General features: G+C 41.7%; 1 protein-coding gene across 3 annotated transcripts in view; it reads right to left on the minus strand.

Annotated features, from left to right (window-relative positions):
• Nucleotides 1-5,511: 5,511 nt before the first annotated feature.
• Nucleotides 5,512-25,314, minus strand: part of frmd6 (FERM domain containing 6) — a 29,680-nt gene continuing 9,877 nt past the window's right edge. For 2 of the 3 annotated variants that reach the window (XM_040137704.1, XM_040137705.1), the window contains exons 2-14: nucleotides 22,605-22,924; nucleotides 22,163-22,253; nucleotides 19,775-19,854; nucleotides 18,795-18,871; nucleotides 18,466-18,652; nucleotides 16,662-16,817; nucleotides 16,319-16,384; nucleotides 15,549-15,617; nucleotides 11,453-11,627; nucleotides 10,677-10,985; nucleotides 9,971-10,102; nucleotides 9,536-9,627; nucleotides 5,512-8,813 (exon numbers count right to left, since the gene is read on the minus strand). In XM_040137704.1, coding sequence (XP_039993638.1) covers nucleotides 8,523-8,813; nucleotides 9,536-9,627; nucleotides 9,971-10,102; nucleotides 10,677-10,985; nucleotides 11,453-11,627; nucleotides 15,549-15,617; nucleotides 16,319-16,384; nucleotides 16,662-16,817; nucleotides 18,466-18,652; nucleotides 18,795-18,871; nucleotides 19,775-19,854; nucleotides 22,163-22,253; nucleotides 22,605-22,703 — 1,824 coding nt within the window. In that variant the 5' untranslated portion in view covers nucleotides 22,704-22,924 and the 3' untranslated portion in view covers nucleotides 5,512-8,522. The remainder of the gene's footprint in view (nucleotides 8,814-9,535; nucleotides 9,628-9,970; nucleotides 10,103-10,676; nucleotides 10,986-11,452; nucleotides 11,628-15,548; nucleotides 15,618-16,318; nucleotides 16,385-16,661; nucleotides 16,818-18,465; nucleotides 18,653-18,794; nucleotides 18,872-19,774; nucleotides 19,855-22,162; nucleotides 22,254-22,604; nucleotides 22,925-25,314) is intronic. The other variant, XM_040137706.1, reaches the window with a different exon arrangement.

Here is a 25,314-nt window from a genome sequence, read left to right on the forward strand (position 1 = left end):
CTTTGGTCCAGACGGAAATTTCTCAACGACCATCGGATGGATTGCCAAGAAAATTTGTGCAGACATGCGTGGACCCCAGGGGATGAAGCCTATTGACTTTGGTGATCCCCTGGCTTCTCCTCTAACGACGCCACAAGGTTGTTGGTTGTGGTTTGAAGCGAAACGTTTTAGAAAGTGTTGGCTGGATTGTGAAGAGGATTTTGGTTCAGACGTCCATGGACCACTCATTGTCATTATACGCATCTTGGTGCGCATCTAGAGGCAGATTAAAAAATTTCTAAACCTTTTCAATTATCAAAACAACAAATTTAAGAGGGATGTACACTGAGTGCTTCCCAGCCCGTGAGTCCTGTCCTGTCTATTTCTAACGATTTGCACGTGTTCAAATGCACACTTCTGCGCATCCGTGTCAGTATGAGCATATACTGTACATCTGCTTTCCACGAACGCGCGCTCTTCGCCTGCAGGTACACTCGGCAAACGTTACTCATCTCTGCCCCTGCTGTCTCAACCCGACGTCATGTTTACCGTGAATCACATTTTCCTCAGCTCCATTCATGCACACGTTATTCTCCTTGAACCTTACAGTAACAGTATGTATCCAGGGAGAGATGGAGAGAGAGGGAGGAGGAGGAAGACGGAGAATTAGTGAGTCATGGTTCCTGTGGAGGTGAACACATTAGCCTCTGTCACCAGGATACCACAACTGTATGTGATAGGCCTTTCCCTGGGTCCACTAAGCCAGTGTTCCCCAAGTGTTTTCCCGTTTGTGTCTTGACGTACCCCGACAGCCCTTTGAGATGAGCTCAAGTACCCTTCATTGGCACCATATGTCATGTTTCATATGATCTTATGAATGTATTATAAACTAAATGCTATTAATCTTAACTTAGCTTATTATTATATTACTATTAATTATTTATTTTTTAAAAACCCTATAGTCGAAATGCTAGTGTTTGGTTTGCTTTGGTCAAGTTTGCATTCGTACTACCTGGAGTGGCAGAAACTGGAAGTTTCCAGCATTTAGCGTTGTTACTTTCAGCTACCTATTTCACCTGTTTATTAATTACTGTTATCTAATTTTTTAAATCAAAGTTAATCCACGTGCCTACCCTTAACTATTTCAACCATCAGTTGAGCTTTCCACTTACCCCCTGAGGTACAGGTAACCCTGGTCGGGAATCTCTGCCCTCTGCTACAGTATGTTTGTGGCCTTGTTGAGCATCAGCGGTGACACAGGAAAAGTGAGACCCCTCCCTACATCCAGTGCTGTCGAAGAGATAAATCCAGAGATTTGTTTATTTGTAATCTGATTAGTATGTTTTATTATCGGCTCTGAGGATCATCTCTGAACCTTGTGGTCTCATTGCAGCTGTTCTGGTTAATAGGCCGGTTTATTAAGTGCTGTTAATCCATCTGTAAGAGTACACGGGCAGATGCGGTGACTTTGGACTTGGTATCTCTACAATTGCCTTTTCTGGTGCAATCAATCGTGCTGTTTTGCATCAGTGGGGCTTTTCAGGAACTGGAAGAAACTGCCTTGGATCCAGATTGACTGCATTTTTAGGGTTTTATGAGGCCAACATGCAGTGATATTTTCCCTGCCGGTAAAGAGGAGTGTAAACCATCACAACAATGGTGATTTTGGGTGGGGAGGAGGAGGAGGAGGAAGGATGCTTGAATGATGTACACGCATTGTTTATATCTGTGTGTGCGTACGTGCGTGCGCGTGTGTGTCTGTGTGTGTGCGCGCGTGCGTATGCGTGCGTGCGCGTGTGTGAGTGTGTGCACGAGGGGTGGGGTTATCACGACTGGCGGGGGAAGGGCCAGGATTTCATTTCTGATTTGCGACCATCTGGCTCCTCCAGGCAGCTGCTGGCCCAAGCCGAGCGGAGCCGCCCTGCCTGTCCTGCCCCAATGCCCCATGGGATTTATGGAGAGGTCACCACTGCTGCTGGAGACACACTGTCACCTAATACTCTCAAACAATCGGCTCAAATGATTGCCCACGCACACACACACGCGCGCACACACGCACGCACACACACACACACACACACACACACACGGTCATAGATCAGCTACGAGATATATGGAAGTATTAAAAAGGATGCAAATGGAGGAAACTTGTAGAAAGGAGACTGTAAGAAGATGAAAATAGGTCTTAATGGAGCAGATCAAAGAATTGTTTATGATTTGATTATTGGTAGCATTATTAGGGTTAGCACATGATGACCTCACTGGTTTTAAATGCAAAAACAACCCCGTGAAAATGGTCTGAGCTGAGCTACACCTAATTCAACAAGACAGAAGAAAGGAGAGGGAGGAGGGGGCGGTGACAGAAAGAGAGAATGGATTTCCCCCTCTGTGTTGCCATGGTGACAGCCGTGGATGGTGGATGACTGATTTCCTGTACAGCTGTGGAGCTCGGAGAGGAGAGAGAGGGGAGAGACACATTATCTGTGTCGGAGGAAGGAGGTGGAGCGCGCCGAGGAAAGCATCCATGTTTTATCTTAGACTGTGCATCAGTCTCTTTGTGGTGATCAGTGTTTTTCTGCCCTCACGTTGCGTGTTTTGACTCTCTGTATTGTCAAGGATTGTTTTTTGAGTAGAGAGCCAAAATGAAACCAGAAACTTCCGGGTTTGTTCAGAACCCAGAAGTAAGATAAGCTTCTTTAATCCCATGGAAATTTGTAACGACACTATTTACGTGTGTAAAATCATAACATTTCACACACAAAACATATCTGCCTCTATCCAGTACTAGTACCTTAAAATTGTACAATACTTGTACTGCAATCTGCAGCCAGAAGTTAGAGTGTGCGTGTAAGAGGAAGTTAAAGAAAAGGTACATTGATAAAAACACGGAGGAAAAAAAAAAAAGAAATCTCACCATTAACACCCACATACTTGGTGATCCGCTGTCCAAAAAGGGCAAAAATGACTGTCGTCTTTTTTTGTAGACACATTTTTGATGTGAACAACAGCGGTAAGTCAACTCCTGTTTCTCCAGTTAAATGAATCCAATTTGAAGCCGCCGTGGTGTTCGGTCTGCACTAGCAGCAACTTAATGCAACATTTTTTCGCGGGACTGTCGCCACAGACACCCAGTTTGTAGTATTGCTTATAAAATATTGCAGCACTTTCATCAGCGGCCCCTAGGCTCAATCACCATTGTGTTACCTCATTCGGCAATAAATGGTGAATAAATGGTAACAAACATTTATTTAAAAGACTTTAAACGAGTCGTCCCAGAGCCCCAATATCAGCGACGTTATTCAAGTGGAATTTGGAATATAAAGTAGGCTAGCTAATGTTAGTCTCCACGGAAACAATGTTAACTGTTAAGGTTACACCCGAATGGTGATGGCTAGCATTCGCTAAATCAAAACAACTCAACCTTATCAGGCTACTTTAACAGACCCAAGCGTGACACATAAGCCGGTTAAGGTTATCATAACGCAACTGTAGGAGATTCTTACCTTACGGCAGCGGGCATTCGAAAACTGACCTTCCGGAGACGGCCCTCGCAGACTAGCATTTTTTTTCGCCGTCATGACTGGATTTAGCTACTGCCTCATTTAGTTATGTGAAATAACGGAAGAAAATTACAGAGCTGCAGGTTCTTCTGAATGGATATTGTGCAGTGCACCTAGGGGACAACCAACGAGTAAATTTAGTTTCAGCTTTAGCTATGGCTAACTATTAGCTTAGCTCTTTCTTTAGCAGCTCAGTTTACTGTAATAGAAGCTGTTAGAGTGGTTTCGTTTTTTTGCCTGGTTTCTATCTATCTATCTAACTAACTATCTAAACAGAACATATAATGTTGCCACGCCATGTGGGCTACAACTTGAACCCTGTTTTTAGCCTGTATTTGTTAACATTTTGGAAAATCAAGAGCGCTGAATTGACTTTTCGCAGTTCCCATTTACTATGTACCGTGGATGTACTGACAACTATGAAACAATTACTTTGACACTGAAGAAACCGTAATATCCTGATGATTCTCAGGCAAGTTCTGAATAGTCTTTTTCCTGTGATTTCTAAGTGGGTTTATGGGCATTCGTTTGTGATGGCGATCAGAGATAGTACCCTCGTGCGAAAGTGACATTGAATCTAAAATATCTATATCATCATGTGTCTGTGTGTTGAGATTTGACCGAGTTGATTGATCCTTTAAATGCCACTGCTGCAACTGTTGATCCTGATGATTAGCGGAGCCAAGCTACAATAACTATATACTTGCTTTCAGAAACACGTGCATGCACCTGTCCCTCTTCCTCAACACCTCCCATACAGTTTGAAAACCTCTGGAATATATACTGTATAACTTTCAATACGGTGGTACAAAAAGTAGCTCAAATCATAACAGTCTGTGCAAATTAATATTTACCCGCCCAAAATCCGGCAACGCAGAACTACCTCTTTTTTTCCTGCCATCAACAAAGGGGACTCTATGACTTCATAGACTTCAACTCTATGAAATATAAAGAAATCAAGACTGGTGTCACATCAGACCTTTATAAGTCTGGGGGAAAAAGAAAGTCACAACAGTCAGGACTGGATGAGAAGAAAGGCACAAATAATCATTTCAGTCTGAGCTTGAGACACAACGGACAAGAGTTTAACAACGTTCCTCAGCTGGAGAGGCAAACAGGAATGAATCCCACGCTTCACAAGAGTCAGTGCCTGGTCAATAGTGTCAGTCAGATTTATGAGGGGAGATTTAGCAGACGAGGAGGAGAGGCGACCAGTTTTCCTTCAGCTTAGGTACAAGGTCAGCTGGAGCACAGTTATAGACTAATGTTTTAATCAGCATTAAGTTGTAGGAAAGTATCAGCCATCCAGTTTTATGCTATTATAATTCAAAAATGCACAGTTACTCCATGTTTAAATAAAAGTGCAAATGTGTACTCTATTGTCAAATAGGAAGGACTTAAAATACCTCAAATGTTTTCCACTGTCCTAGTAGCCAGTTTCTCAGAATCAAAGTTAAAAATGTACATTTATGTGCCTCATTTTCTACTCTCAGACAAAGTTATACGTGTGTTTGAGCAGATGCAAAAATTTAAAAATGAGCAGAAGAGTCTGAGAAAACAACAGTGGGCTAGAACAGCGCTGCTCGAGTGTCATGTGTCAGACAATACTGCCGCCCTCGGACGGAAATGACATTCACATGAGGGTAAATGTCTTACACCAGAGGGCAGCACTAACTCATGAAACACTCTGGCCATGTGACAGAGCACCTCCCTGATGAGCGACACAGAAATATTCCTATCGGAGAACCACATTTATCATATGTTAATGGTAGTTACATGAAACATAAAGTATATTCTTTTTATGTTTGTTATTGGAGAGAAAGCTGTTTCCTGGATAGATTCAAAGCGAGGAAGGCTGACACATACACTGAATGAAAAAAAAAAAAAAAAATCAAATCTTTTTCTTTATTTTGAAAGGACTCTGTATATTTTATCATAAGCTGCCTTTTTCCGCTAACTCAAAAAGCACATGAACTGCAACTTGGCACCACAAACACCACAAAACAGAAGAAAACACCAGAAAACAACAGAACTTTGGTAGATAAATGTACCTATTTATTGGATATTGAGGGCATTAGTACCAAGAAGGCACGGACCAGACTTCATAATAACTAATCATTTTTTTAACTACATGGTGACAAAAAAAAAAAAAAAAATCTTTCATTTTTTCCTGAAGGGAGATCCTTTCACAGAAAGGATTATGGACACAGACATACAGACTCTTACAAAGTGTAAGTATGACCATATATTGAAGTCAGAGAGAGAAGTTGGAACAAGTTATGAAGACTTTAAGGACATGGGTTATGACTGTATGGCTATGTACCTCAACACATACTCATTTAATATAAGAAACATCGTTGTCCATCAAAATATGACTTAAGACATTTACCTTTTTATGAGTAGAAATAGTTATAAGTTTAAAATGGTGAAAGAAACAAACTGTAAGAAATAGTTGTTTAATTACGTAACAGTATCAAATTCATGTATTTATTTATTTAGTTATGTAATAACTAAAAAAACTTGTTCAGAAGCTGTATTGCTGACCCGGGATGACTCAGAAAAAAATGAATTACATTTTGTATGAGTTTGGAGACTTACAGCTAACAGCTCTTGGGCTGCACACAGACAAAAGTACACATCATACAGTTGGGCTCAGCTACATAACTGGCGCGTTAATAAAAGTAGCCAAAGTCTGACTGTACATTTATCACCTCATTCGTTGTGTCTGTTTGCTGAATGACATTTTAAAAATCGTTTGACACTTGCCTATTCGCCTTCCTCCTAGGAGCTAGATGAGAAGGTTGACACCACTCTCATGTCTGTACAGTAAAAATGAAGCTACCGCCAGCGGCTGTTAGCTTAGCTTAGCATAAAGACTGGAAACATGAGGAAACAGCTAGCCTGGTTCTGTCCAAAGGTAAAAAGGCTGTAGCTTCATATTTAGCATATAGACACAAGAGTGGTTTTACATATTTCCCAAAATGTCATACTATTCCTTTAATGTCAGCAGACTCGGGTCTTTTTCAATGAGTGATTTTCAGTAACTTAAAAGGATCACTTCACCCACTTGGACCGTTGTATATTAAACTTCATAATCTTAAGAGTTCATTGTCAAATCAAAATGTAATTTTGTTGTCAGGATAAAGGTTATGGTGCAGTGTTTTCCACCAAATTCAATTATGAGTAAAACAGTGTTTAAAATAAATCTTAGTGTTCTCACCACCCAGAACTTAAAAATATTATGGCTGTATCTTAAAAAAGCAACAACACTTATTTAAATGAGACAAGAACAGAAAATTTTAAAGCTGTAACTGCGAGTAACTTTGACTCTGAGCTGCATGATTTACGAGCAAAAACATCCTGTTTGTTTTTTTTAACCTGCAACAACCTCGCGTTCTCATTCAAACCAGTTGTGTGTGTTGTGAAATTTCTGATGTGATTTAAGAGTAATAGGAGCTTGTGACACATCCTGTCAGCTACCACAGGCTACAGTTCTCTTGAATCTTACTGTGAGATAAAAATAATCAAAACAGGTCTTTCTTGTTCAGAGCCTCAAACCTCACACGTCCTTAATACTGTCACATACATTTGATGGTAATACTGAATGACATCAACCAAGCGCAAAATAACTGTTCAACATGTACAAGTCTGGGCAATTAATACAAAAATACAATATGTAAAGAGATTTCAGGTAAAATGAGAGGATGAGAAATAAAAAATGTAACAAATTCCAGTTTAAAATGATGGAGGAAATGAAACAGAAGACAGATGAGAGCCAACAAGAATCAGAGGAAGACATATAGGTATGCATCAAAATGTGCAGGTTGTTTTAGCCGACAGCCAGCCCGGGCTCCATTTTGAGTCTACATAATGGGGAAGCATTCGTGGCCACAAACGTAACGCGAGTCAGGACATGCAGGAACTAACTTGACCTCATTCCTTCCAGGGAACTCGGTCGGATATCACAGGACATGAATCCGTTTGGAATCAGGATGTTTTGTTATTTAAGATGCTGAAAAACTAGCTTGATCTGCTAACAACATGTGTTTACAATGTTTTGAAATAAAGTAAAGCTTTGAATTCTGATGGCTTGGGTCTTTAGAAACGACTAAGGTGAGGGTGTGTGATTGTCAAGGCGAGGGTTTGACACCTGAATAGTCTGATGAAGGCACGTCGGGTGTGTCTTCACGTGATTAAAAATCCTTTTTTGGGGGGGGGGGGGTTGGCACACTGCACTTCCTGTTGAGGTAAAATGAAGTGGCGTGGAAGAAGAGAAAAAGAAGGAGCCATGGCTGCTCCTGCTCAAAGGATTATGGGTCCATCTTCCCTCACACCATGACTGAAATGTTTTCGCCATGGCTGGACACTGCGAGAATAACGGGGACGTAGGAACACCTGTCATTTCTTGTCTTTGGTTCGTAGCTCAGAGTGATTTTGTCTTTTGTGTCCTCCACACAAAATCTTCGATATGTTCGTCATATGTCTGTGCGTGAGTCTGTCTGCTGGAAGCCTTCCTGCATGCATGCACGGTCTTTTTATGACTTTATAAAGCAGGCAAACACAACGTGAGGATCTTAAAACCAGTTTGGAGGAGACAGATTTGAATAAAAATGTTTTTTTTTGTTGTTTTCTTTTTTAAAGAAGATGATACGATCCCTTTTGTTTCCTTTCACACATGGGGGGCAGCTTGGGTTATATTGTAAAGACACAGGTTCTCTTGAGCCCAGTGTTCATTCTAAAGATTCCCATTTCAGCCAAAATCCTCCTTATTTGTTCATTTATTACGTGTTATATGTCTCAAGTGGTAACTGAAGACGCAGCCAACTTGTTGCCAGTTTACTCATCTCTTCCGTTTGCTGTCAAGAATAGAAACCACCTCTTCAACACTCTTCTCCTGTCTTGTTCCCTGAGGGCTGAAACATCTCCAAATCTGACACGGGGGAGTGAGAAGGTCACCCTGAGGCCGCCTTGTTTCCCTCTCCGTCACACCACAAACTCTGGGACCTCATCACTTGTCAGGTCCAGGGAGAAGTACTTGTTGGTTCTCTTGATGGGGAAGGGTTGCTGCTCGCCGAGCATGCCGGCGCGCTGATCGGCCAGGCCCTGGTAGCCGCCGCTGTCGCTCAGCTCCTGGGCGCAGCCGAACGTGTAGCTGTGGGCCGTGTCCTGGCAGAGCTCCGCCCACTGAAGGCAGTCCTTCTGGTAGAGCCGGATGTCATCAAGAGACTGGCTGTGTCGGTCGGTCGAAGACTCAGGCTTCCTGCATGCAGATGTCTGTGAGCGGAAAGAGACAAATCAAATACAAAAGCCATTTCTATTGTTACTATTGTTATTACAAGAACTGGGGAAAATATAAATATATAAAAGTATGAAAGACTTAAAGGGTAAGTTGGCACTGAGTTACCTGATAGTCAAATGCTGTAACTTACTTTTATTCTGAACTCAAATTACCTCATCTACTTTACTTTCGCTTTAGTTTGTGGCTCCCAAAACGTTTGTTTGTTTGTTTTTTCTTTGGTCTGTGGCGACAATGTGGAAGGTTTTTTTTCCCAGAACTTGCAGTTGGGAAAAAGTAAATACAGGAAAAACATCACCAAGTCCAGCTAGTGACGTTACAAACAAGCTGCTAAAGAAGGGGCAGCATCTTATATGCTGTAGTGCATTCTGGCCCACCGAGAGGCAACTCGCTGGAGAATCCTGTTTGTTTTCTGCCTCTTCTACTATTTACTTCTGTAATTTGTGAAACATTAGTACATGATGGATGGAAACAAAGGTAAGAAATCCTTACTATTTGATTCTGAGATAGTGACACGCTAGGTTGAAAAATAAACAACAAAAACCGCAATTTTTTTTAAAATCCGTGTAAGTGCATTTGAGGTTGGGCTTCTCTAAATGCACCCTAACAAGTACTTTGATACCACAGTGTGGTTACTGAATTCACTTGGTGTTTTAATGACAGTGCAAACGGTGCTGCGAAGCCAATAAATCTAAATTACCTGTGGCAGAGATTCGATGCTCTGTCCTCTCATTTTGACAACGGTCTCGGAGGAGCTGGAAGTGGAGGAGCTGACATCTTTCACTATTAGTCCTGGGGGAAAAAGGATGGTAATGTTTTAGTTACGGTATTAACCAGTATTTAACAAGAGTTCACCTTGGGTTTTATTACTTTGCCTCTTTACTCTGCCTTTTTTTTTTCTTAAATGGTTGTTCGTTGCATTAGATGTCCAGCACTGTGGTTTTAAATCTTGTTCTTCCACTACTATTAACTCACGATGTTGGAAAACTGTGACTCAAATGTTATTTTTCCAATACAGATACTGATTCTGCTCTGGAGGAGTGTCAGCTAAAAGCCTGAAATAAGTGTCAATGATGTCTCCCTTCATTTACTTGTATTTCAGGCTTTTAGCAGCAACATCAAAAACTGTTTGTACCAGAGTATCCGTTGGACTGATCCGGGGACATTGTCAACATGTCCTCAGTGATGTGGATACACAGCTCCTGGTCCAGAGCCATCTCGTGTAGCTCTTCATAATCTTTGGGGTCGTCCACCAGCATCTCAATCTCTGCAGGAACAAATGTTGCCTGAATTATTACACCTCACAAAAAAAAAAAAAAAAAAAGAAATTCACTAAAAGAACTATCGCTCAAATAAAACTGGCAATCTGCATCTTTCTAGTGTCTGGCGATTATTTTTGCAGCATTGTTGGTGCAAAGTAGTCACTGCCGTGTTTTCAATAAATCAATTGTCAAGCCATCAGCGTATCCAGTGATGGTTATAAGTACTTTTCTCTGATTGGCTATTTCGGTTATTGCTACTGATGCTAATTGGCTAGTTCTTATTGTATTTGTTTTGAACAAGGCAAACTGCTACAAATTGCTAAAGTTGCTGACACGAATATCAAATACATTCCTTCCTGTGGATTCTTTTTTTAGAAACCAAAAAAACAAAATGTTAATGAAACGGATGCAAGGTTACATCATTCAACACTAAAAATGCTGTCTGTACTTCTGGTCATAAGAAACGCTAATGTCCTTGTCTATTTCAAAATCTTTACATCAGCTAAAATGCCCTGATGTTTCATAGTTTTTGTTCCATTTTATTTTTTCTAAATGTGAACATCAACTCTTCACTTGTACCGTCATCATCTAGTATGCGCTCCTTGCCGCTGCTTTCGATGCCGGAGGTGTGTGAGCTCCCGTGGCTGGTTGTGGATGAGCTGCAGGTTCGCAGGGGCCTGTGTGGGGCCTGACCCGGGGCCCTGAAGCTGTCCGTCTCAATGCCGGAGGTGTGTGAGCTGCCGTGGCTGGTTGTGGAGTGGCGAGACAGGCGTTTGTGATGAGACATGCTCCCTGCGCTGCTGCCGCTGGCCCGGGAACGTTTGTCCAGCTGCTCCATATCCAGTTCAAGAGCATCGCTGATGTACGACTCCCTGTACTGCTTCTTCTCTGAGTTCAGACGCAGACAAATTTGAACACTTATTATGAATTGGATATTGTTCAAACGTTATTTCCATGTGTCGAAACTTAAAATACTGCCTTAAATTATAACCCTTAAAGTAAAAGTACAACACTCTGGGAAATTATTTGTTTCCTACAGCTAGTCTGAATATGTTCAAAGGTATCAAAATCCACCAACCAGCATCTCTAAATCTCACTAATTAACAAAATATCTCTTGAGTTTAATCTGTATAGAATCCAAAGTGTAAAAACGATGCTGAGCAGCTGCCAAGCAGCAAACAGACACTCCAGGAAGTTACTTGTCCTTCAAGGAGTTTTTGTTGTAGCAATAAACTGCTGTCGCAAAATTAACCAGCACTGAAATCTTAAGGTTTAAAACTTTAATGCTATTGAGTTCTGGCGCACAATGAGAGAACTACCAAATGAAATAACAGCGTAAAATTGCTGGAAAATACCTTCGTTTTCTTCCAGTCGACGGACTTGTTTGAGAACAGGCTGCAGGTTCATGTAGAGCCGGTGGCTGTTACTGAGCAGCTGCAGGAGGTGGCGAGAACGCATCGGACAACCTGTGTAGTAGATGAGTTTACGGGCCGAGGGGAGACCATCGGGAAGGATTTCAAACTTCTTCCCCTGAGAGAGCGGAAGGAGAATAAACAGTTTTTTGATTACAGGACTCAGTGATTTACATCGGTTAATAATATAAGCTTATAAAATGGAATGTGGATTTGAAATTGTGGCTAAGTGCCGGACAGGCTCGAAGGCAACCCTCAGAGGAAGAATGAAGTCTGTTCTTGGAAACTATTTTGTAGCCAAACAAAATGCAACGATCAGATCATGTATCTGTTTTTCATTTCTTCCAGTGAAGACACTGAAACAAAGTATTTTGAGCAGTTTTGATGATTTTCCAAGGAGAGGACATGTTGGCTGAGTACATGGAAAAACTAAAATGGTGTGGTTGTGCTTTCTCCCGCGCCTTTTTGCAGCAGCTCGACCCAATAACAGCTGTCCTTAGTCACAGCGAGGTTGTTTTCAATACAAACCTATACATTAACCTAAACATTTCTGCAAGGGTTTGGACTTTCAAAGGCGACTGGTGGGTTTAGAGCCTGTGAAAATGCAAAGAGCTGCACATTTCTGGCCACAGGATTGAGCCTTCACTTTATTTATTCAGACATTTTTAAAGAAACTAGCTGATTACAATCATGTTCAAAGCCTCTGCATAGGTAGGGAAGCACATTATAGGCATTCTGCTTTGTACTGTAGGGAAATGAGTTCATAAAAACTAACTGACAGTTCTTTGACAGTGGTTTTCCTATAAAAGTTCATTTTCTCTGGGCAGCCGTATCCTTGAGGCTGAGAGATTTCCCGTTCAAAAGTCTGGACTGGCAGGAAAACTCTGGGTGGGAAAATGAAGTAGAAATATTCTCCTCCATCCCTCAAGTTGCGTATTTATCTTTAACCTCAAACTGCCCGTCTACAGCTCCCAGTGGCCACCACACTGAAGTTGTACCGGGTAGCATCCATATCTGAATCAGCCAAACTGAGTGAGTCAACACAGGGCACAGCTGCATTACATCTCTGTTTCCTAAACTTAAGCTATTGTCTCTGGTGATACTTTTTATCTGAAACCTAGGAACCTTAGACCGTTTTTGCTTGATTTTTACTCCCTTCATTTACAACTTACATGTCTTAGCCTAAAATGCTGCAAATTGTTATTTTCAGGGTAAGTTAGGCTACTCAGAAATGCCACAATTTGCCATTTTGTGAGTGGTAGTAAACATGTTCTAGGACACTCATGTTATGCCTTTATTTCATAGCCAACAGCGGAGACATGACAAGAATTTAGGTGGGACGGAAATTGGGGAACAATATGCGACAAATGTGTCTGGTCCAACACAAACCGAGGACATTGCGTCAGGTGGTCTGTGTCTAAACCCTTCGGCTGCCAGGCAGCCCCTGTGCTCGGAAAGTTTTTAATTATGTTTTCTGCATTTAGAAATTGTTTTGGTTTGTTTGCCTGTATGTCCACAGGTTTTTAGAAACACAGAAAATGTGTCTAAATGGATAGAGGAGAGTCTCAGTGTTCGAAGGATATAAGAACTATGATGATGGAACATATCATGGATTTTGTCACTCCTGTTGTTTTGCTTATTTCCACACGGGATAAAATTTTCTGAGTGTTGGCGCTACAGTTCCCATTGAGCTTTGAGCAAGTCAGTCGGTTAACTGTGGGCTACTGCCAGGTTCATAAACATAATTCATATCAGAGACACCATAATTACCAGTTCACGTCAACATCTAAGTCGCAGTTATAAGTAGGAAATTTGGATTTTTTTTTTTCCTTTAATCTGTCCGACTTGGTGCTTAATAATACAGAAGGGCCAGAAACCAAATAAATATGGATGACTCACGTCAGCCAAAATCCATAATTCAGGGTAATTAAACCCACATTTTATGGTTATAATTTTATATTGTCAAAGCACAGCATTTGTAACCTCCACACTACCAACTCTGCAGTAATAAAACTGTCTTGGTTTGTTCAATGACATGAACGTCTGAAACTCATAAACATGGAAGTCTTTCCCTTCTAAACCATCCATCCTACATAACATGAATGGGAATCTGTACAACAGAAAGTCCCGCTTTATTAGCTGCTAGAAGTTCCATTGTGCATTGTAACCACAGGTGTACATATCTTAACTTATAACGAGAATCTTTTAAAAAGGATTTCTCAATGAATCTATCGATGTTTATCCTCAATGGACACTGGTATGAGTTAAGTTATGCTGTTTCCACTAGCATGTGTATGACTTCTGTGTGTTCCAAGATTACTCATTTATGGCACATAGAAGAAAGGGTGCAATTTTTTGATGCACAGAGGTTAAAAAGGGGCAAATATAATCCGAAAACCACACATACTGAATCAACTGCTTCCCTGCTAGCGGTAACTTTATTCCAGACAAAATACAAACAGCAGCAGACAAGTCAGTCAAGCAGGTTATTAAAAGGTGTTCAGAAATCCCTTAGAAAAGTTTCCTGTTTCATGCAGTACACATGGTCTGTCCACCTAAACTCTCTGCACATGACAGCTGGACAACTTTATCCCCCTTTCCAAAAGGACCTCCCGAAACAGGCCACACACATCGAAAACTCCTTGTATCGTCAAGGAGATGTTTTATCCCACAATCCCTCAACAACATCATCATCAACCAGAGTACTGGCGAGTCAGATGCTGGCCCTAGATCCCACACCACAAAACACGAGGGTGATGACTTCATTTCAGCCTTTAGCGGGAGCAGATCAAGCTCTCACGGGCTCAAGAGAGGCACACATGTAACTCTGTTTTCTCTTATTGCATCAGAACGGTGAATTCCACCCTTTTCTAACATTGCCCCTCCTTCCCTTAAACCTCGACACCAAAGACAAGCTAAAGTCCTCCCGTCCAAAAGCCTGAATCCCAAATACCCCCTAAACCTTTGCAACATCTGGTGTTTATTGACCCACACATCCCTCCGCCCTGCTCCGCTCTCTGGCTCATTCGGCCGTTGCTGCAGCCGTGGTGGCAGCGGTGTTGGATGACGTGACTCGTGGGTGGGGTGGAGGAGAAAGCCTGTTATTCAGGACAAGGGTGGGACAGGACCATGAGAGGCCCTTCATGTCCACAGTGAAACCACAGCCACGCCACTGCTGGTTCGATCTCACGACGCCATAGACAGCAGACGCAAGGAAACCACCAAAAAAGCAGGAATGAGGAAAACAGGATGTCTTTACTGTGAACTGTGTGGCAGATGTGACCGCGCCAAAATAAGGCCAAAGCAAAACTTGCCCTTGGATCAAAACCTTCAACTTTCTCAGAGACTTTACAGAGATGAAACCTACCTGTAAAGTACAGTCACGGGTATAAAAAGCAGCCAAAACCAGAGTCACAGGGAGCTCATTTTTGTGCAATAGCAGTGATAAGCAAGAACGACCTCTCTGGATTGTGAAAACATGAAGCCTTCAGAATGAAACAGATGTGTAGTAAGCTTCTCTGCCTTCCTGCGATAAGAAACCCTATGGAAGCAAATTAACCGACTGCCGTGCTCAAGTTAACGACGGGCTGACTCAGAGCAGAGATGACCAGATTTACCAGCATTTCCTTTGAAGGGCACGGGGACACAAGTGATAATTGATAAAACGGATAAATCAAGAGGCCTGTATATCATAAGAGAAAATACTGCTGCTGATTACATATATGTAATCAACAGAGTATATGCGTGTGTGTCTGAGTGTGTGCGTGTGTTTGTGTGTGCAGGCAAAGAAAGTTTTTCTAAATCCCTGATTAGTTCCAGAGGACTTGCAAGGCTAAGATAAAACAGCAGTGTGGAGAAAAGAAGCCTTGCGTAAAAATTTCCACGACCCTGAGCAGGCTTTCACAAACATCGCCATAAGCCAGGGGATACTCGGATTTCGTCATAGTTGAAATCAGTAAAGAAAAAAAACATACGGTACCTATGAAAAATCTGTCTGAGGTATGTGTTGAAAAAGATTCAGATGGTGCATCTGACTCACCACAAATACCAGTTTCCCCACGTTGGTCCAAGGGAAGTCGTACAACAGCTGCCTCACAGATCCGACGTTCTGCAACACAGAAGCAGACACACAAAGTCAATGATCAGAGCTACAGTATGCGGCTTCCTTTCAACTCATTAAAATTCAAGTCTTGGTTTCTTGAAACCAAGTTGAAAAATCTTCCAGAGCTGTATATTTCAACTTGTATCAAAAGTCATACTGCTCGAAGTGCAGCAAACCGCATTATTCTACTTTCTGTCAAGATGTTGAGACATATTTCTAGAAACATCTCGAAAATGGATATTTTTTCACTTGTTTCAGTTACTGGCGAGACAAAACTACGATGCAGGAACAATGCACAGTGATTTATAACGTCATGAGGAAGGAAGCTTTAATGCTGACAAACAGTTTATACTCTGTCTCAGTGTTAGGCAGGTAAACAGAAATGAGGCTTTTCTGTTGGCAAATGCAGTGTCAGACGATGGATGACGTTGCTGGATGTGTGCACCGGCTGTGCCTAAGCAGTGGCCTCATTAAAGTAACAGTTTTCTGTCTGGACACAGCCTACGACATTTAGCACTCAATAATAAACAACAATGACTTAATAAGACAGACATTTTTGTAGTGCACTTGTCTTCAGATATTAGTAATGCATTGGGCAGGAAGCAAATATCAAAACAGTAAAATCTAATCAGTGTCTCCAGAAAGTTAAGTGAAAATCCTTAAACCCACATTAGACACAACCTCAATTGCTAAGCAAGAAACTGTACCTGGAATATTTGAATTCCACGTAAAGTCAGGCCCAATGTAAGAGATGCCTCTACTTCCTTCTTGTCCTGTTGAAAGAGAAGAAATCATACGTAGATGATAAGAAAAACGAGCGAAATTTGATGAAGTAGAAAAAAAACAGACATCCAGTGAACTGTTAATACATCGAATTCCCCCCTTAGCCAAATACAAAACTAGCAAAGCACCACAATTTGTATGCCGGTGTTGGTATTTGCATGCAAAGATTAATTGTCTTGGACAGAAACAATAAATCCATCTGCGTTGGAAAAAGCTCCATTTATTAGTACAAGAGATAGCTACAGTATATTTGGTCCCATCTCTCACCTTGTAGAGTCTGTAGTAGTGGACAGTGACGTCATCAAGCTGAGCACTCTCCTTAATGTATTTGAGGTGTGCCTCTGAAGCAGTTAGAGCAAACTGGTCTTTGTGCATGTTCGGGATGTGCCTCAGGATGTACTCGCGGCCGCGCTTGGCTATCACCTGGGCGGAGAGAGAGAGAGAGAGAGAGAGAGAGAGAGAAGAAATGTCAGGCTTGGCTGCTCGAAGTTGTATGGACTCATTACACCAGATTGCCAGCACAAGTTGCCAATGAGGATAATGAAGCTGCCCGCCGCAGGGCAAACAGATGTCAACCGGGAGAGACTGAATGAGAGCCAGAGGCAGCAACCAGAAACACACTTGCTAAGCTTCGCATGTGGCTTTCGAGGTTGTAAGTAAGTTTTCTAAGCACCTAAATCTGTGAGAGATTTACTGTAGGGTAGCGCTCATCATCAAATAATTTCCTGTCACTGCTGGTTTCAAGTGGTGATAAGGAGGCAGGAGGCTAATGACAGGAAGTGGAGGGCAATCAGAGTGGTGTGGCCGTCATGACCAGAGAGGGGGAGGATGGTGGTGGAGGTTGGTGGTGAAAGGCAGAATAGCAGGAGCATTTTTCAAGATTAAAAAAAAAACAAAACAAAAAAAAAAAACAATGTGTGTGCCACTTCCAGGGACAAAAATAAACTTGGTGACCCAGTTCTCATTATCCCACATGCTCAGGTGTGGTGCTGCTTCGAAGTGTTTGGTCAGTGTGATTAATGGAAGGTGGCTACAGACCCATACGCTTCGCAGTCAATGATACAGCAATTGAATTTTGGTCTTTTGCAGCTTAGACCTATTTAAGTCATGGATGTTTTTCAGGGACCTTTACTGTGACTCACTTGAATATCAGACAGTCTTACCACAGAACGATTTGCCAGTCTAATACAATAATGAGTTTACTGTTTTACTCACATTTAACATCACTTATGTGCTTTTTTTTGTGTATGCCACAGCCTTTAACCAGAGGCCAATTAAAATATAAGAACAGTGATAGACATTCCCATTAATGGATAAAAAGCTTCTATCTATGGCATCATGAATTTATATTTTGGCTTAATTTTAGATTATAGTCAGTATTATTCTGAATCAGAAAAGATTAGCAGATTCAAAGAAAAAAATTTGTTGGCAATTTAGGTAATCGGTTATTCATTAGAGTCAGTTTTCAAGCAAAAATGCCAAACATTTTCTTATTCCAGTGTGTGTGTGAATCTGCTGTTTTTCCTCTGTTTTATATCATTATGAAATTAATTTATTTGATTTTTAGACTGTTAGATGGACAAAACGAGATATTTAAAGATGTCACCTTGGGCTCTGGAGAACTGTCACGGGCATATTTGTTATTATATGACATTTTATAGAAAAAACAACTCATCAATTGATCAAGAAAATAATTGGCAGATTGATCAATAATGAAAAGAATCCATGCAAAGAGAGCGAATACGTACACGAGTCATGGCATCCAAACAAAAACTAAAGTAAATATTCATGTGTCCCTAAAGTCATTACATAAAATGAATAGGTGCCTAGTATTCAAATAAGAGCCGCAGAGAATATGTTTTGAGAAAGGTTTGTTTCTGATATTAACACAAGATGTGATCAGGTGTAGGTGCAGAAGGACGGGGAAGAGCCAGATGTGATTTGTTATGAAGAGGTAGAAAAAAAGATGGTGCAGGATGATGGTCAATACTGTTAAATCATCTCTTTTTCCTCTGATATGTTAGACATACAAGGGTTCAGGCCTCATACGGTACGTGTTAGACATACTCACCCACGGGGGGAAGTAGGCTTCAGGTTCAAAGTACTTCCCAAAGTGCTTGTTGCGTTTGAAGTTGCCGAGGTCGGCCTGTAGGGCGAAGGCTGCCAGGAGGAAGTAGGCCTCCTCCCTTTGGATACACTGAGAGAGCAGCACCTGTTTCCTCAGGTGCCAGTAGTAGTAGTACCTGGCTGCCCGGTCACTGCAGGGCAGGAAGAAAGCAGAGTCAACCAAATTAAATGTTAGCTGGTGCTAAACCGAGTGATGATCGAGCAGTTTGTACAGGCATTGAATGTTACTTGTAGCGGCTAGTTGCGTACAGTCAGTCTTGGGGCTTTACTTGCCTGATCAGTCTCCCATTCTCCACATAATACTGAGCTCTGAAGTGAATGATCATTGGAGGGCCAAACTGGTCGATTCCCTGGAAAAAACACAGGTGTAAATCCTTGTTTATTGTCTACAACAGCCAGAATTTGACATCAGTTGTATCAGACAAGTCTATACTGTCAAGATTAAGGCAAAAGAGCAGTGTTGGGGCAATTTATAGACCTACAAAGTACAGCAAGGAAACTCTGTATTGCTGGTGTCATTACCTTGACTGACTGGTCTTTCACCAGTCAGTCAAGACACAGAGTGATTTAAGTTATTTATGTTTTCTGATGCTGTTCAGAGTTTCACAGGCCGATAATTTTAGTTATGAGTTATTAAAAGGATAGTTTAACAATTGGGGAAGTGTGTGTGAGAGCTGGATGAGAAAATCAATACACCTCTCATGTGGGCTTGTTAAGAATGGAGCTAAAGAGGAGTTATGTACTGTAACTTGGTGAACAACAGTCAACAACAGTGACTTCCTGGTGTGTTGCCGCTCCACTGAAGTTGCCAGGTGTGGGACCAACATGCCTGTACAGAGACTAAAACCTGTGCTCACCGGCTGTGTTTTGTAACCTGTAACCTGCTATAGCGGGTTGAAAAAGTGTATTTTCCCCAAATGCCCAAGTTTTTCTTTAATCAATAAACAAATAAATTCCTTGATTTTTCATATTCTGCATTCACATACACAAATATACCTGCAATTTATAGGTGCATAAATAGAGAATAGGCCTTTGAGGAGACAGTTTATATTCCCACTTCTTGTGGACAGAAAAGCTTTTCTACCTGACACTGCATTTTATTTTGATAAATCTTGTGAATCCCAGGTAGAGGATCTATTAAATCTAGTTATGTGACTAAGGTCTAACACTTTTGCCTAATGTAGCTTTAAAAAGTAGACTTAACAGTCCTCTGCTCACTGTTAAACTCTTACTGAAAGTCAATATTTTCTTACCTTGCTGGCTTCTCTCTTCCATTCTTTGGGGCAGTATTTGGACAGTTTCTGATCCAGCTCCATATAGATGTGTTCATTATCTGTCAGAAGAGGAGAAAGGTTTAGCACAGACAGTCTTTCGCTTTGTCCGTACTGTGCGCGCGTATATGTTTGGATATATAGGTGCCTTCATGTTTGGTGCACTCAGAGAAATCCCCCCTGAATGGGCTCTGTTCAAAGACCGCCTCAGGGCAATCACATCAGTCACCCTCTGCTCTTCCCTTTGTACTCAGAGCCTCTGGTGTTCCCTCTCATTTCTTCACCTCACTCTGTCATGTCTTATTCTGCTCCTGAACTGACGCCTTTCATGAGCTGCAGCCTGCTGAGCCGACAACTCAGAGTTTCAATAAAATATAAAACCTGTTGAAAAGCTATCGTAAATGAAGATCAGGAGCTGAGACTCTATGACTGAATATTTTTAACAAATTTGGAAACCATACCGAAGACTAGATGACTGGAATGTGAGTGTTATCAGAGTAAGGGTGTTTACATGACTCATGCATATATTCTGAGCAGTAATGCGTTAATATGATGTCCAGAATATGTTGATCCACGTAAACTCCTTGTTTTCACCTTGTTAAATTTTAAACATTTCTCTTAAAAAAGGTTTTGGTTTTAATTGGTGACAGTTTGACATCTCCGCAGCGGGGACTTCTGCCGCCATCCTATTACAGCTCAGGTCAATTCCATTTAGTTTGTGGTGCTTAAAGAAACCAAAAATTAAATTTGAAAAACTCAACAGCAATGACTGTTTCCAGAAATAACATCTCTGTTGCTCAGGTGAATCCACAGACCTTACTGTGAGAGGCTTTCATTGAGAACTATTTTTTGCGGTTGTAGATTGGTAGAAGTGTTAAGTGGACTGGCGGCAAGAGGGCAAGTATCTTTTTTGTGATTTGGGTGAACCCTTAGACTGAATTTCGTGGTCTTTAATGTCAATTCACATAGACAGTATCATAATTTCTGACAGATTAGTGTGTGAAGATGAGTCCTTAATTATTTAGTTGATGACTGTATGTACAACAATGGATATGCATATGTAAAAATGTGGAAGGATGTCACAAAACCTTAGGGAAAAGTAGGGTGATGGACGAGTGAAACTGAACCAGCCAATCCAACACTGTCGCAGGGCTACAACTAACAATTATTTTCAAGATCACCAAGTAACAAGAGCCCCAGATGACGTCTTGAAATGTCTTGTTTTGGTTGACCAATAGTCCACTGACTAGTAAATATTTGCATTTGAGAGACTGACTTGAATTTTAAAATAGTTGCTGATCACATCTATTTTCTGTCAAAAGGCTGATTGATTAATTGATTAATCGTTCACCTCTACACTGTGACATTTGAAGCAGATATGGCATTAGCGGCTCTTAGCAGGTTTAATATATACAGACAGTGTCAGCTAACCTGTCAAAGGAAACTACACTGAGCAGACTTTAAAATACCTTCCTGCACTCATCAGTGCTGGATATATTGTTTGTTTTTCCTCCGAGATAAATCCTCCAAACAGCAAGGAAACAGATGTATTTGAACCCGTGTCTGTCTGACAGTCTGGTCAAGGGGACAGTGGGTGACACACAGCGAGTGGGTGGCCTCTGTTTGCCTTGGGGATTTCACGCTGTTCAGAGAAGCACTTCAGGAATGTCCCACAATCAGACCCACTGGCTCCTGCTCAACTGACCTGCTGGGCCGCCATTGGCTCATACGGAGGCCAGCTGTCTGAAAACACTGCCTTTGCAATTTACTCTCCCTTTGCAGTTGCCTACAACTGTCAGCCGCTGTCTGCTTGGCCATGGGACCGAGACGGTGACTCAGTACGTACGTACGAGCCTCGCTGATCCTCATCACCGTAAAAACAATGTTAGCCTCGCTGCACAATGGGGGCCAGTCAGGACGAGGCTGCCCTGGTTCCTGGGACACTGTCGTGACATCTAGGTGAGAGATGCTACGTTCAGGACAGATTCCTGTTTCTCAGCCAAGTTATTGTTTCCGAGGAAAGTAACTGCCTGGTTACACTGTTTATATGTGGCTCTGGTACTCTTTATGAGTGGATTCAATCCACAGTGTGCATGAAGTAACCAACAATGCTGTCTAATCACAGGGAATTTTAAATATTTAAAAAAAAAAAAAAAAAACTGAGTTAGTCTCCACTTGTTTAGAAATGGATATGTTAAGTGGACAGTTATTGAAAACAAAGGATTTTCTTTTCAGCTGATGGGTAAACAAGTAAGAAGATAGTTAAACTGTGTACAGCACAGCTCAAAAAACATACGAGACTACACGGACAGAGGTAGGAAACATTTGTTTGTTTCCCCTAAAATTAATCCCTGAGATGAGAAGTCTTACTCTGTATAACGCTGAGTCCAAACAGGTGACAGTCTTTCAGCCTCAGGAGGTCACACACCTGGACCAACAGTTCCTGGCACAAAGTCTTCACCTGAGGAGGACGAAGAGGCTCACTTTTAGCTTTGTAAAATCATCTGTTAGTGATCATATATATAACACAAACACAATCACACATAAGCTTCCCCAAACGCCAATGTCCGGCATTCATGCCGTATTGTTATGCATGTGAAACTGTTTCGTAAGTAGGTGCTGCCAACAGCTGGTTAGCTTAGCATAGCATAAAGACTGGAAGAAGGGGAAACAGCTATCCTGGCTAACAACACCTGTCAAGTTTACAAATTAACACGATATAAAAAGCCATATTGTAAAAACAACGGTTTGTACTTCTTTCCCTCTTCCTAAGCAACACTGCTATATAAAAGGTGATTACATGTCTACTCACATTGACTATGACATTGAGTGTGTCATCGTTGGGGAGAAAGACACAGACACAGCGGCGGTCCTGCATGGTTTTGTTGTTGTGAAAGTTCAGTTTGTTCATCTTCGTGTGGCTGGGACAGGACAGGCCCCCCCGCCTGCTTCCAGGGCTCTGGGCCCTCTGACGACCCGCCTCCACCACCACAGGCACTGACACCACCACCACACAGTCGCTGTCGCCCTGCTTCAGCTGCAGCCAAGTATAGACACACCAGCACCTATGGGCTCAGCAGGCCAAGCAGCACTCACAGGGCAGGGCATGGGGACACGAGCTGCAGTCTGCCACTGTGGAGACACAACAGAAAGGGCAAAGGACTTGATGTTAGTGCATTGTGCTGTATGCAACTGTATGATCTATGAGGATGTGTTCTGCTGAATGCGGAGGAGGCGGTGGCCGCATGTTGACATGAAAATGATGAATTTTTTTGAAAATCTAGACAAGAGTATATCTGCACTAAGAAAAAAAGCCTGAGAGGATATGGGGAAATAAAAGACAGACAGACAAAAAGGAGGGCGGCATTCCTGTTTGTGTCCATGAATATGTGACATCAGTGCAGGGGAATGTAAGTGAGTCCGGAGGAACATGTCAACATCTGCCTGGAGGGGAACTGATGAGATGATGGCATGAGGGAAACACACAGACGGAGAGTCATACCGGAAAGTGACTGATTTCTATCACTTTCTCCCTTAAAACGCAACAAAACAAGTTCAGAACTTGAACTTAAGGGCATTTTAACAAACCAGAAATACTGGTACCAAAAAAAACAACGTTACCACACTTCACTTCAGCTGTTAAAAGACTTATGCAAAGGGCTTAAGAAGTCAACGGGGTGTCTGATTTTAGCATTTTCCTCCTGGCATCAGTTTGGTCAACTCCTTCAGTTCTGTTGACATCCTTTCAGCTGTTTGACATTGTTGAATTTTTCATTGTCTGCTGACATCCACATGCAAGAGTCAGACTGTAGCTTTGTCTGCTCCAAACCTTCTTATTCACCTTCTTTGAAGTGAAGTCAGAGGCGGCTGACCTGGAAACACAAGCATTTAAAATGTCCCTAAACCCATTTTTTTCTATCTTTAGCACTGAAATTGTTTTTGAAATACATGTTTATTTTTTCACTATATAGAATTTGTTATTATCAAAAGGGCTCCAGAAAAGTGTTTCAGGAATGTGGAAGAATATCTGCACTTTGCATTTTTAAGCTGCAGTGTTTTCACAACATGTTTGGGAATTTAGACTTTATCCTGCACCTGAGCCCAAGTCAGGTTAGATGTTCACACTTCTGCTCCTATTCTAATGACAGCAATGGCTTCCTTTGTTCTCTACCAACTATTTACCTCCCTACACACACACACACACACACACACACGCACACACGCACACAAACACACACACACACACACACACAGTAAAGAGAGAGTACACAGAAACAAGGAAGAAACACAAACACACACACACACACACACACACACACACCTCCAATTCAAACAGTTGCCCTTAGAGCAGCAACTAGCTCACAGCATGAACTGTGCCTGAGGACATGCGAGACCTCCAAGGGGTGTGAAAAGTCTCAGACCAGACAAAAGAATTTTAAGAACAATCAATCCAGATTTTCACTTCTTCCTGTTTAAAGTCCCTCACCTTGAAGCCGTGTTGTCATTAAAAACAGATAGGAAAGATAGTTGGCAGGATTCCATTACATAGGGAAAAGCAATTTGCATTTTAAATGATGGAGCCATATAATTTAGGAAAAAAATACAAATGTTGAGGAGTTTTTGTAAGACATCCTACCACTATACCATAAGCAAACTTTAGTTTTCACTGCAGTGTAAGGCCTCCTCCAACTTTTCAAAGACATGAAAATGTCGATTTAAGTCACACATTGTTAGTTTGGGATTTACAAACTGGGAAAATGAGTGCAAAAGTGAAAAACCCTGTGTCTAAATAAGTAAATTGTTACTTTAACAGAGTAAGCAGAAGGTTGATTATCTGTCATCAGTGCATACAGACTGAAACCAATAAACAACAGCTTTAACTGTAGGATTGACTCCTACTGCAAAGTCAGAAAGTGCTTTTCAGACTAAGTACCCATTCCATGCGCCTGCTGTCCACATGTATAACACCACTTTGCTGCTGAACAGACAGGGAGCGTTGTGGGCAAAGTAGCCATAAATCCACATACTGTTGACATACAGCATCAGTTCTCATTATAGCTGGTCATTGGATGTGCAGCGTGGTGGGCAACCGGCCACTCAGCAAAGTCTGCTGATGAGCCATGACTGGGTTGCTGCGCTGCTGTTGACCTTGACTAAACATATCACTACTGCACTGCACACACAAACACACATGTACATGCAGACAAAAAATAGAGACACATGTACATCAGATGCATACACACATGCACACACGCGCACACACACACACACACACACACACACACACACACACACACACACAAAAAACACTGGGTTAGTTCCTGCTCTCTTTTCATGACCATATGTCAGGTGCTGCTACAGAACAGCTGAGCTGTGTAACGGCAGCAGGGTTAATTAGAAGTGAGATCCATTTAATTGAATCACTTCCATACATCACTCGCTTCTCCTCCAAAGAGCAAGAGCGATTCCAAGAAACCAGGAAAGATACAATACTTGCAGACATCACCTAGTTTTGATTTGTC

Source organism: Xiphias gladius, chromosome 10 (assembly GCF_016859285.1).
Source record: "Xiphias gladius isolate SHS-SW01 ecotype Sanya breed wild chromosome 10, ASM1685928v1, whole genome shotgun sequence".
In the NCBI taxonomy this organism is placed as follows: domain Eukaryota; kingdom Metazoa; phylum Chordata; class Actinopteri; order Istiophoriformes; family Xiphiidae; genus Xiphias; species Xiphias gladius.